Here is a 13,788-nt window from a genome sequence, read left to right as displayed (position 1 = left end):
ACCATAATTAAGAATTTAAGGCGCAAGCACTGATGTTACCAAATCTCAGATGCTTTCCTTAGTTTGTCTCCCTGCTCCTTAGGGATGAGAAAAATATAAACTGATACATCTTAAGATCTATTACCTATTAATATTAATTTGCAGTGTTGATGATGAGCAGCTGAGCTATAAAGTTTTGCTTGGTTTGGGTCCTGGCTACCCAAGAAAATCACCTCTTCCCTGTTAGCAAATGCACCAGAAATCAAACATGTACATTTCTGCACACTCCTTAGGTATGTAAATCTGGGGGCTGAAGGTGGGTCATTCTCATCAGAGATCCCTTGGCTCTGGAACTCACTTCTCAAGAGGCCTGCCAGAGGCTGACTCTGTTGGCCTTAAGGGCATGATGTAGGGGATTTTTCAAATCTTTGCATGAGTGGGCAATGATGAGTCTAGCTTATAGCTTAATGTCAGTGAGTACTGCGATGCCAGCAATGATTAACAAGCATGTTAATTTAAAAAAATACTGTTCAGTGCCCAGTATGTAATACTTTAAAAATATGGCGTCATTCTCAGTACAGATGCTTAGTACAGCAGCATGCTTGGCCTTTTGTCCTCTAAACACTTTCTGGATCTGCACTTTTTGTGTCTTCAGAGGTCAAGTTTGGAAATGGAGGAGCCCATCATGAATAAACATGACTGATTCTTTTCTTCTAACTCATCTGTCACTACAGATAGGGATTTGTAGGAAAGAATCATCCGTTGCTTTCCTCTGAAGAAGATGATGAGAAAAACTTCTTATATCATCTGTTATCGAGCTGTCTCTTGTGCTGTTGGAAGCACCATTACAAACGAAGATCAACCATTTAGTGTGCTATTCTTCAAGAGGTCTGAAATTGGGAGATGCTCCATATACTGCATCCACAGCCCAAGATAGTTTGAAATAAGAAATAGTATCTGCAGCTAATAATGCTTGGGATCCTCTGCCTTCATGATCCAAACGTACAGGGACAAAGAGAATATAATATACTAAAAGCAGCAGCTATTCAGTATATCAGCTGCTTTTTGAACTGGCGCATCCTTGAACAGCATTTCTGAGATATTTCCTGTCAAAAGACAATTGCTCTGTCTACTAACATGTGGAAGGGCTAATGGTCACCGAAAAGAACCTTAGAAGCCCAGCCTTACTCACTGACAACCTCTAACGCTGCTCAGGAAGGAGATAGATGTCTTTGTTCAAAACAGCCACGGTGCTGGTATATTAGTCGCATCATCCCTAGTGAAAGGTTTAACATAAGATGATGAGTTAACCATGTGACATTACGTCCCATACTCTTCATAGAAATATGCTTATGATATGAATATGGCATAACTAAGATGAATTTTATGCAAGATGGGTGGGTCATGTGAGATGTCAATGGAAAGGTTATGATTTACTGAATATGCTTATCCAATGTGTATGCATGTATCATTTCTATATCTGAAGTTAGGTATATTAATAATGTAACAATTACAACTGTGTTTCCTGGGGAACACCCACCAGACAGTATGCAAACAGCCCGGATGGCCCATTAGGGGGAAGTCTTTGAAGATGCTAATCTCCCTCCTTCCTGAGAAGTTTCCTGGGATGCTGCTTTGACACTGCAGGGTCAGCTGACCATGTCACCTTGTACTGGACACCATCTTCAACTTCTAGTGTTTTTCCATAAGAGGGGGTGGGAGTCAAACTGGGAAACAAAGGATTCCTGCCATATGCAAATCCTATCTAAGGCCGGGGACTGAGTTAAACTTGGTTCTTCTCCAATGCCTCCATGCCCAAGAAGAAAGACTGATGAAAACTCCTGAAGAAACGAAGGAACTGAGCGGGTGGCAGGAGGGCGCAGGGGCTGAGTCCAGGTGAAAAAGGTCTGGCCTTTGAAGGGCATACCTGGAGATTTAAGCTGAAAGCAGTGCAGTTTACCTTCAAGAAACTCTGCAACCTGCATGAAACAACATTTAGGGTGAGAATTTGCTACTATTAACCAGTTAACTTAGTGTATTAAGTTTAGGTCTCATGTTTTGTTTTATTTGCTCAGTAATCTGCTTTGATCTGTTTGCTAGACCTAATAATCACTTAAAATCTGCCTTTTCTGGTTAATAAACTTGTTTTTTGTTCATTCTAAAACAAGTTTGTGTAATTCATAACTGGGGGAGGAGGGAGAGAAGCTGTACATAACTTCCTCCACATTGAGGAAGGGGGCGGATTTAATGAGCTTACGCTGTATAAATCTCTATGCAGCCCAAGACAATATAATTTTGGGATTGAATCCCAAAGGGCGTGTACACTTGAGTGCTGGGCAATCCCCGAACGGAGTCTTCCCACACAGAGCTGATCTCAGTGTCTGTGTATCTTTCTGCAGCTGGGCGTGTCTCTACCTGTGTGTGTGCTGGAGAAGGCTTGAGCGCCTGGCACAGCAGGACAGGGTGAGGGATCCCAGGCTGGTGGAACGGGCAGGCTCAGTGGGACCCCAGTATATCAGGTGGCACCCAACCTGTCACAAACCACATGTAATTTCCCACATGGTATTGTGTCAAATGCTTTACTGACATCCACATGAATTAGATCTATTGCATACCCCTTGCCTAAGAAATAAACTTTCTTATCAAAGATATCAGCTTAGTCTGGCATGGTCTATCTTTGGTAAACCCATGTTCCATTTATCTCCATGTCTTTAATGATTCTTTCCTTCAAATTTGTTTTAACGTGTTGCACACTGCTGGGGTCAGGCAAATGTGTCTGTGTGCAGTTGCTTAGATCATCTCCCTCCGTATCTTAAATATAGGCATTACATTTGCAATTCTCCAGTCACACAGTACCACTGCCAAATTAACGAATTTATTATTTATTTAACTGTGTTTTTTTTAAATTACTGAAGACATCCACTCTGGTTAATTTGCATTTAGACAGATTTTAAAAAAAACCCTTCAGTACCAAATAAACCAGAAATTACCCCTTTGTAGCTTTTCCATCTTCTGTGACATTACATTTTAAGATGCAAGCTAATTATGGTTAAATACACTTGTAAAATTGTAAACAACGTTATGTTAAAATGCACAGTACATATAGAAGGTAATTTCTACAATTGCAATACTTTGTCCTTTTTATACTTTGTATTCCAAAATACCATAAAAGGTTAGACTACATTTTGACTAATTATTAAATGTCCATTTTAAAATCAAATCTACTTGATTATCTCTTGTGAGCTGAGAATTAATGGGGGTTCTGTAGAAGGGGAATTATACTGCTGATTTGCATTGGTTTCATTCGTCTTTACCCCAGTAAATCAGACTACAATGGAGAATGACTTGTTGAATTTCACTGCTTCATCACCAGAAAGAGTCACCATGGCAACAGCAAAAGACTATGCATTATAAAAATACTCAGCAAGCTAAACAAGATAATGCTTTAAGATAAAGTTGTTCAATAGTAAGGCAAAGTGCCAGAAAAGGGGGTGAAGCAGCATTTTAACTCTGGCAATGAATCCAGAAGGAAATGAAAATGCTGATTGTATTAATGCTAAATGTATGTGAATTCAGTGCCAAGTACAAGTGCAAGAATGATAGCCTTAGAGACTGAAGTCCTGTGTGTAGCACAGGCAATGGCAGTGCATGCCTTCCCACCAAGGTGTCTCACACCTGACTCACAGGAACCACTTCTAGGCGCAAGAGGGTGATTTAGTCTCTAGGGCACATTCTAGTTTTGTCTCTATGGCTGCCAACCTGAGAGCTAATTAGTAGTAGTTATGGTATGCACAGCTGCCTGCTTAGAAATGGATTGAGACCTAACTGTGGGCATCCAAGTTTGAAAACTTTGTCTTAAGCTAATATGTAGCACTTGTTTTTCACGGTAGCTCTGGGATTATATTGCTAGCACTATCAGGTGGTCTCATGTTATTTGACTGGTGAACCCCTGCTGCTCACTCTCCTCCTTAACATTACTCCTGAGGGAATTTTGTGCCAAAAAATTAAAAATTCTGTAAATTTTATTTGTCAATAAATAAATGTGGAGGCTCCAGTATTGCAGTGGGGAGAAGAGGCCACTGGCTGCACGAAGGTGGGAGATCACCCTGCAGCAATCCCCTGGGACATGGACTCGGTGGTGAGGCTTCACCTGATCCTGACACCGCGCAAGGGTCAGGTGTCCCAGAAACACTGGGGGGGCTCTGCCCCTCCATGCCAGGCACACTAGGTGTGGACAGGCAGGCTCAGCTCGGCAGGATTCAAGTATGGAGAGGCTTAGTGGGGGTGAGGGGGCATATGGGTACGCGGGGAGGGGGGGGATCTGGATGCACAGGGGTTGAGCAGATGGCAGATGGGTCTGACTGGCCCCGGTGGGTCTGTCCTGGCACCATCTGGGGTCTCCTCAGCCCTGTCCCTCCACAGTGATTTACTCTCTGCTGGCTGCTCCATGTCCCCAAAATGACATGCCCGTGCTGCTAGGATGGGACATGTGACTACTCATGTGACTTCCCTTTGCTTTCTGTTACAAAGTCATTTTTCTGCATGGAAGCAAAGAAATCTGCAGCGGACTTGAATTCTGTGTGCATGCAGCGGCACAGAATTCCCCCAGGAGTACAACATGCACACACACATCTCTGCTATGACCCCAGTGATAGCACCCATCATAGTGTTCTTGTCCCTCCAGGGGATCTCTGCTGGTAGGTAACGATTAGCATGATTCCTGAGGCACTGGCAGGACACAGACTCAGAAAGGGAGCTACTTCTTGCAATATCCATCCATCTTGAATTATTTTTGCAGCAACATCTGTTTTAGCACAGTTAACTAATCAGTGTGATCTATTCCTTTACTTGAGAGACCTTATCCAAAGTCTAGCAACAACACAGATGTACAGTAGCTTCATTTCAATGTGAACTGTGTTCAGCATCTCTGGTAATATGCCACTGATTTAGGAACCTATATATGGATTTATGAGTCTAACTTTGGGGACCAGGTTAGAAGGTTTTGGCTTCAGTCATCCAGCACCAAGGTTTTGACATTGCTGTATCTAAAGTTCAACTAAACTGTGTGGGTGAAATCATAATAAAGCTGAATAGATGTATCTGAAGGCTACCTAGCAACCCCAGAGGCGGTTTCTGTTCAGTCACTTCACAAGACATGTTCTTTGCAGCTATTTCAGTGTGAGAGGGTGGGAGCTGACTATATTCCAACTGCCTTTCCCTTTAGCACAGCAGGATTTAAATCTGCGACTTTCAAAGGGCCATTGTCATTGTCCTTGTCCTCCTATCCAATTTAATGCCTAAGGAAATTTACACTAAGAATTGAAGTACATCTTCCAGTTCTGGAACCAAAGGGCGGTCTTATTTCATACCTCTAATTTTTCATGTACTTTCCCCACACACTTCACACTAGAAACGGCTTTGGTATGCAAATTTTGGATGGTTTGGGAATTCTCTCAAACTAACCCACTCCCAGTGTGTAAACTATCAACTTGCTAAAGTAAGTGGCATTAAAAATAAATGTGTTGTTCATGTAGCATTTACTAATATCATGTGTGAGAGTCCAAAATCATATTGTCTACAATATGGTCAGATTGGCAGTGACTTTGGGGACTTTTCACCTTCCTCTGCAGTGTGTGGGGGTGAGTCCCTTACCAGGATTATCTGGGTATCTCTCACTTAAACATTTCCTTGCCACTGTAGGAGACTCGGGCGTTGGTGCACCTCAGCCCCTCCCATTCTCTGCCTGTGGCACACAACAGTCTAGTTTCCCATGGGCTGTAATACTTTGGTCTAACTGCAGTTGTTGGGCTTAGTCAGTGGCAGATTAGCCACTGGGCCAACAAGGCCAACTGGGGCACCCTCGCACCTCTACTCATTCTTCCCCCCGCCCGCCTACCTGGTGGTCCTGCTGGGGAGCGGGGTTGGGGCACAGGGGCTTGCCCCACTCTGCCCACCCACATGATGCTCTTGCTGAGAAGTAGGGGAAGCCCCCACGCCCTGCTCCCGCTGCCCAGCAGGAGCACTGGGTGGGGGTGGGGGGCGGGGGCGGGGAGGACTGCAGGCGGAAGGGGTAGGAAGGGGCCCCCACTTGCTCTGGCTCAGGCCCCCACAAACCCCTAATCCACCTCTAGGCTTAGTATGTGGGTGCTGGGTGGTGTTTGTGGCTTGTGATATACAGGAATTCAGACAATGATCCTTCTGGCCTTAAACTCTATGACTCTATCTTTTCTTGCAGTTAAACAGCCAACTTCTTTAGACCAGCAGAGATCCTGTACAAGGACTAAGTTGTCACTGCACCCACCTCCCTCACCTCACTTCACGTCTTTGACAGTGAAACTACACTAGTTCCCCTTTATGAAGGGGACCCAAGAGAGAGGGTACCTGCTCTGCACCACAGTGAAGTATAAGTCAGGAATCACTCAACGACCTTTCACTCCTGTCACTTTGACACTACATTCTACTCACTGTGGAGTTTCACTCCACTATAATTGGTAGGGCTTCACTTTGTTTCTCCCCTTTGTATGTAGCAGTTATTTACCACAGAGGTGTAGAGTGAGTTTAACCTCCCCCTTTACTCTCACTGAGCAGTGGAATAAAAATGAGGAGAAATCTCTGGCTCCCAACCTTGATGCTGCTGCTCCCCACTGAGAATGAGGCCAGGGCCCCTTTCATGCCAGCTTCCAAATGAATGTGTTAAGAAAAGCCCTGACATTACTTCTGAGTGGACAATGAGGGTCTCTTGCCAGGTAGTCCTTCTTCAGCTATTACAAAACTCCACGTGTAGTGAGCTTTCTTTGTAGGAAAAAATTCCTTTAGTTATAGAAATCCAACTCCACTAGTTTATTTTCAATAAGTTAAACGGGGGCAGGGGGAAGGATTCCATATGCCTTTCACAAAAGGGCCCTTTGATTTAAAAAGCATAGGAAGATGATTTTGTAAGTACCGTAGATTGAAATGGGGGCATGAGGCATAATCTTCAGGCACCAGTTGATTGGATGACTTCAGAGAAGATGAGCAACAGGATAAGAGAACTTATGAGGAACAATTAATAAAACGAATGGCTTTATGCTCCCTTCTTACATGTTACAAGGTGAAGGAGATGGGCTGAAATGTTACAAAAAGTTGGCTGTATGGCGGGCATGTGTCATTATATGGTAGTCTTTCTATATATGGTTATAACTCTGCCATGAAGCTGCCAGCACCCCATTGGCTGGATTGGGGATCCACAATGTTGGAGGGTGTGATGCATGGCCAGAAAGGCTGCAGAATAAATGACTCAAATTCAAACCTTAAAAGACAGGTGGGGAAATAACATTTGTGTTTTTGTGTATTTACATATGTATGGGTAGTGGTCAACAACGTAATCAACGGTCCCTGTCTATGCTGTATGTTGATAATTCAAAGATCAAAAGAACATCCTAGCATTTAAATGAAGTGTAAACATGGGATACCTCTGTATTCATCTCTCTTTGAAATGTATAGCAAATCATTGGTGAATGGTGGAGGAACAGGCGATTGTCGTATGTTAATTTGTATAGCTAAGTACCGGTGATAGACTGCGGTATGTTAATCTGTGTGAATAATTAGCGATGATGCTTAGGAAATAAAGGCCTATTGTTCCCTGAGGGGCTCCAACTTGTCAAAGGAGACATGAAATTGTATAAAAAGATCCTTGGGACCTGATCCTTTTTTATCTCAGATCTGCTTAAGCTTCACCAGGGGAAGTTTGAGTTGCAAGATGAGATCCCAGTTAAGCTGGTACACCTGGGATATGATATTGGACATTGGACTATAACCTCTGAACTAAATTCTAAAAGAACTCTTTGCTACTACAAAGCTCACCATCTCTGCTATGAATCTGAACCTCAAGAATTGAACTCATGTCTGTATGTATATTGATCTTTTAACCATACTCTCTCCCTTTTCTTTTTTAATAAATTTTAGTTTAGTTTATAAGAATTGGCTATATGCGTGTATTTGGGTAAGATCTGGAATATTCAATAACGTGGGAGGTAATGTGTCCGATCCTGTGGGATTGGTAGAACCTTTTCTTTTATATGATGAAATAAGATTTTCAGAAATCTTTGACTTGGATACCTGGATGGAGGTCTGAGGCTGGGTTACTTCAAGGGAATGGTGTTGTTTGGACTTCTGAATAACCAGCAAGGTATAACAGAAGCTGTTTAGTGATAGCTTGGTAAATCTAAATATTGAATTATCCAGCAGCTTTGGGGTTTGTCTGCCCCATTCTTTGCAGTTCACCCTAATTGGGTATCCTCAGCTGACCCCTGTTGGGACCCTGGTTACAGAGGGTGAAGGGTGGGACATCCTCCCTCCTCTCTAACCCCTGGGGAAATCTGTTCAGAAGTTAATATAGCCTCAGACAACTCCCCCTTCCTTGACAGAATTAAAATTCAAAGTAAACTCAGCAAAGATCCTTAGAATTTCCCAGTCCCCACAGACTTTTCCTGCAAGGAGCCATGACGTGAGCCTATGGTTCTCTGAAGTTGGTATACTTACCACGCCCTGGCACTAAGACTGACAGATGGATAAAGCCACAAACCAATTGATCAAGAGAGATAATTAGGTATAAAAACACTAGGGACCTGATTCTGATCTCCTCTACACTGGCTTGACCTCAGTGTAACTCCAATAACTTGAACAGCCTAACTCGTGATTTACACTGGTGTAAGTGAAATCAGAATTAGGTTTGCAGCTCTGGGCAGATGTCAATATAGGCCTGGACTGCATAACTCTGAAGGGAATGGAATAACAGATTTGTTTAATATTTTATCTGAAGCCTGGGGAGCTGAAAGATAGACCATTATTCTAAAGTCAGGCGCACTGTGTACTTTCAAAGGCTGTTGGTAACAGCCAGTCAGAGAGCAGGATGCACCTGCTAGGATCAGCAAATTGTTTTGGTTTCCCAGCATTTTCAGCCTGAGATGAATGTGGTGCTGGCTAATGGAATTTCTCATTCAAAATGGCCTAGGGAAAGCAGACACTGCAAGGGTGGAAAACAAATTTGCAGTTTATAAACATATTTGCTCTTAAAATTAGATACTTTTTGCATGAGGCTGCACAATAGAATGTATTCATTTATCAGCACAGACCAGTGCTGCGAACAACCTGTTTGTCAATACTTGCATGTAAAATAGCCAGTACTCCAAGGAAAGTGGGACCACAACAGCTAGTTTTAGGCACATGATTTAAACATTACAAGATTTATGCCAAACAGAACATGAACAGAAATGTTTGAAGGACTGCTATAATGCCATTGAAATTTAACATCCATCTGCCGTATTACAAGGCCAAAGACTCATTTTGCTGGTATATAAGAATCAGAAAGCAAAACCAGCATGAAACAGACCAGTGAAGCTTCATTGTCTAATATGATTAAAATGCAAAAAACCCAGATAGCACAAATATACATACATAATGTGTATTGTATAGAATGTATATGCTGGATGCAATGAAGGGTGGATTCTTTCTCACCTGAACTGATAATGTAAGGATGCTAGAGAGAAAAACAGACATATTTATATGTACTCCTGCCCACCATAGGGCACATCCATTAATATTTCTCCACACCTTACTCATGATTTTAAAGCCAATGATAAATCCCTTCCTTTTTTGTTCTGATTTTGCATCCCTCATTGTAGTCACCTTTGTAGAATTCATCCAGGGTAGATTTTTCCATTTAGTTTTAAATGCTTAACTGCTTTTCCTTGCAGTCAGTCCACACCTTACCTGAATCTAAATGCCAGGGGTCAGTGGCCGCAGACATTGGTGGGATGGTCAGCGGAGATGCTCCGCAGTTGGATTCCACTAGCTCCCCTTGAACGTGGACGTGAGAGGAGGTGTTGGTAGGTCTCAGGGCTGCCTTGAGTGGGGCAACCTGGTTGAACTGCACTCTAGATAGGCAGCCAGTGAATCCTGGTGTATTGTATTGATAGATATCTTGGTCGATCTTCCCAGTTTCTAAGAAAGAGAGAGAATAGACTTGTCAATGCAACTGGCCGGGATGGAAACAGTGCAGCTCAATAGGTGTGGTTTTAAACACCCACTCTCAGGAAAGCCCCCACATTTCAGACCTTGCCAGGTTTCTCTACACTGCAGTACTGATTAAAGTGGGAATCTTCAGGCTTTGACGTCACCTGGCAACACAACTGTTCTAACATTAAAATGAGAAAGGCGAGTGGGAGGGATCAACACAGGGTGCAAAAAACTCTTCTCCAAATAAGAAACGAAAACAAAGGAGTAGCTCTGAGGACTCTTCCAGTCAGTTTCTCTTTTCACTCATGTGAAACTGCTGCTGTGACTGTCTCTTTTCATTTATTCTGGCCTGTCTCTCTTCAGCTCCCCCTTTGACAGCCCCCCACAGACAGCATGTTACACATTTGTATTTACCATTAATTGTCATTGCTTTCTGTGCTTCTCTCCCCATTTACTTTTTAGAAAGATCAAGAGCTCCCTTGGTCTAAGGTGGGAAATATCCTCTCTAGTTCCTCCCTGTTGTTAGAAATTCTGAAGAAGCTGCATGAATGCATCTGCCAGGAGACAGCAAATTCTCCATACTGTTGTTAAAGACTCAAAAGTAAACTATATGTTCTCACACACTCACTCTTGTACCAGAGTTTACATCCACCAAAGGCATTTTGGAAGTCAGACATATTACATCTTGCTGCTGTGGATTAAATATTCAAGATGTTAAGCTAAATTTGTGCAGATTGTGGCGCTCCATTAGGTCCTCTTGACCTTCCTACTTCCAAAAGATTTGGTAAAAAACCCTAAAACAAAACCTACAAAACATTTAGCATATGCCCTTCATTTCTGCCAAAACATGCTGTTTAGGTAAGAGTGACTCTTCACAGTACATAAGCGCTGTAGTAACAATATTGGTATTCTCTATCAGTAGTCTGCATTAGAGAGTAGATTAACATTACAAGCCATTACTACAACTCCAAACATTCCATTTTCATTGCAGAGAAGAATTCAACTTCACTTTCTTTTTGATCATGCAGAGTAAATAAAAATGCAACATGACAGAATGATGTTTCTGCTGCATTAAAGTGGTTTAATCTGGAGCCATTGAAAGAGTAGTCATATGCACATTTCAGCTTCAATTTCTTTTTTCCGGGGTCTCATTGCCTAGGTCAGCAGTGACTAGGGTTGAGATTCTGGCCTGAGTGAAGTCAGTGGCAAAATTCCCATTGACTTCAGTAGTGTAGGGTTTTATTTGTAGGGATGCAGAAAAGGAAACACCTCAGGCTGCTCAACAGCAACCATTTCAGAAATTAAAGAACAGTGTTAACATGCTCAATAAAGGAGCCGGTTAGAGATAGCATAAGACGGTATATATATAAAGCAGGCAAGAAAAATAAAATAAAATAACAACAACAACAACAACAAAAAATAGGGCTCATATTCAGTTCTCCCAGCTGTGTGAAACATTTGCAACAAAACCCAAACCACATGAAACATCTGGGTCTGAGCTTTGCTACTCACTCCAATTTTAGAACAGCAAGGCTTTGATCCCTGACCAGACCCTGTAGGTGCTACTGTAATACAAACAATAAATATTAATGCTACTCTAGTATTCATAATGATGTTGCATCAAAATGGGTGTGATTTACAGTTTCTTTTAGTTTCAGTGTTATATCTAGGGAGAATGTGGCAGTTTTAGTTTGTGATTCTGAGTGCAGATGGAGAGGGGTTGGACTGACTGAAGGGAGAACATGGATCAAAACTGAACAGCCTGGTGAACCAAATGCATTTTGCACAGACCTAGTTTATACCTGTGTCTCTTTGATTTGGAATGATAAATAACAACAACAACGAGCATTGTATATTTATATTGGCGTAGCCCTTAAAGGCCCAACAGCATTGGGATGCAAACCCAAAGGCAGACAGAATACTTGTCCTGAAGAATTTATAATCCAAGAAGGGTGGGCATAGAGATATGACAGCATATTCGCATTAGAGTCTTATATCCTTTGGTACATGAACTGATTGGCCTTATCCTTCCCATTCTATCTTTTCCAACCCACCTGAGAAGTCCCTTCTTTCTCTGCCAATTCAGATCTAGCCTTCATTGGCAATACAGCTATTTTTCATGAGCAGTCACTGTACAGTGACTGTCATCTGTCACAAAATGGACATATGCTTAGAAGCAGGTTAAGGACGAGATTAAGTCAATTACAATAATTATATTAGTGACTTGGTTCTTCCAGCCAACCCTCCTAGAAGCAAAATGCAAATGCAACCCCACTGAACCATTTGCAGTACCAGCATTATGTTTTCCAGTAATTGTGTTTTAAATAAAAATACATATTTTGTATGTAGCACCTAGAAGCTATCCCAAAGACAATGTTACTGAATTTAAATGTATTACCTGTAAGGCCTATCACTCTTTCAAATAGACAAGAGTCATACCTTCCCTGAATATTAAAGTACCCCTCACTATAATACAATACTTCTTGAAATAGAACAGTTTACAGAATATATGTAATTTATTATTGTAAATCCTTGTTTCTTTAGGAAAAGAAATCAAGTTATATTGCAACCACTCCTTTACTTAAATTATTAAACTGTTCATTACATAACGGTTAAAGAAATACATCATGTTCATATTTAGATGGCTCCTGGAGAACTTAATCCAGTAACACCAATAACATAATCTCACTTAAAATCTTAAATGAAATGATGCTGCTAAAAAGCTACTAAGATGATGAAGCAAATACATTTGGGCTGCATTAGCAGAGTCAGTGACAGATACTGGCTCCAGTGAGCACTTAAAAATAATAAAACACTTTGCCAAAGACCTGCATTTTTGTTAAAAAAAAATCCACAAATAACACAATGGTGCAAGATATCTCCTAAATTTGTAATCGTCTCACATCACATCCACATTATAACAAGAGGGATCAAACGAATCTTTTTGTCCTATAACTATGCACAAGTTTTTCCTTTGCATGTCCTACGGGGCTCTCTGTACTGATGTTCTCTGATGTTAGGTTATTGTACTGTCTTCCATCTCTATTAGAGTCTGTTATATAAATACATTCCTTTAAGAGTGTAACCATTATAAAATTAATTACGTTATCACTGCCATGACTAGATCCATTTCTCCCCCAGAACAAAAGAGAAAAACTAGGACACAGATTTGCATTATTTTTTAAAAAGAAAAGAAATGCACAAGGGAACTGTATTCCCTTTTAAAAAAAATTTCAGCTGTTAAACTAGTACAAAGTCATACCAATTAATGTTATTAATTTTATCACTTCAGGGCCTGATTCTGCAACCCTTACTCACATTGGGAAACACCTTACTATACAAGAAATCAGTTATTCCAAGGGGACTGCTTATGGAATGAGGTACAGGTACTAATAGTGTGAGTTAAGTTTGACAATCAGGACCTACATATCCCCGTGTGCCTGATCCTGCAGTCCATACCCTGTGAAACCAATGGGAGTTTGGGCCTATCTTATGTATTAAGGGTGGAATTTTCAGAGGCCCCCTACGTGATTTAGGTACAAAAGTCAATGGGAATTCAATGGGACTTTTGTGCCTAAGTCACTTAGGGAGCTGCTGAAAAATCACATCCTAAAGGCATTTTTTGCTTCATCTGGCTAAGGCTCTTTATTTATTTTCCTGTCATGTTTCCCTTCAGATCCTTGAAGCAAGATGCCAGCAAGAACCTTTTCACAGAGAAATCTGCAGATCTGGGATTGAGACCACAGTTGCACAGCAGGTGGCCCAAACTGTAGCACGATGCATGAATCCATTACAGTGCACAAACCTATCACA

At 41.6% G+C, this 13,788-nt stretch overlaps 1 protein-coding gene across 1 annotated transcript in view; it reads right to left on the bottom strand.

Moving 5' to 3' along the window:
* Positions 1 to 13,788, bottom strand: part of CNTNAP2 (contactin associated protein 2) — a 1,620,276-nt gene that overhangs the window by 13,500 nt on the left and 1,592,988 nt on the right. The window contains exon 22 of the mRNA XM_039524081.1: positions 9,730 to 9,960. Coding sequence (XP_039380015.1) covers positions 9,730 to 9,960 — 231 coding nt within the window. The remainder of the gene's footprint in view (positions 1 to 9,729; positions 9,961 to 13,788) is intronic.

Source organism: Mauremys reevesii, linkage group 2 (genome assembly GCF_016161935.1).
Source record: "Mauremys reevesii isolate NIE-2019 linkage group 2, ASM1616193v1, whole genome shotgun sequence".
In the NCBI taxonomy this organism is placed as follows: domain Eukaryota; kingdom Metazoa; phylum Chordata; order Testudines; family Geoemydidae; genus Mauremys; species Mauremys reevesii.
Note: the sequence above shows the minus strand (reverse complement) of the source record. Positions and strands in the feature narration are given on the sequence as shown.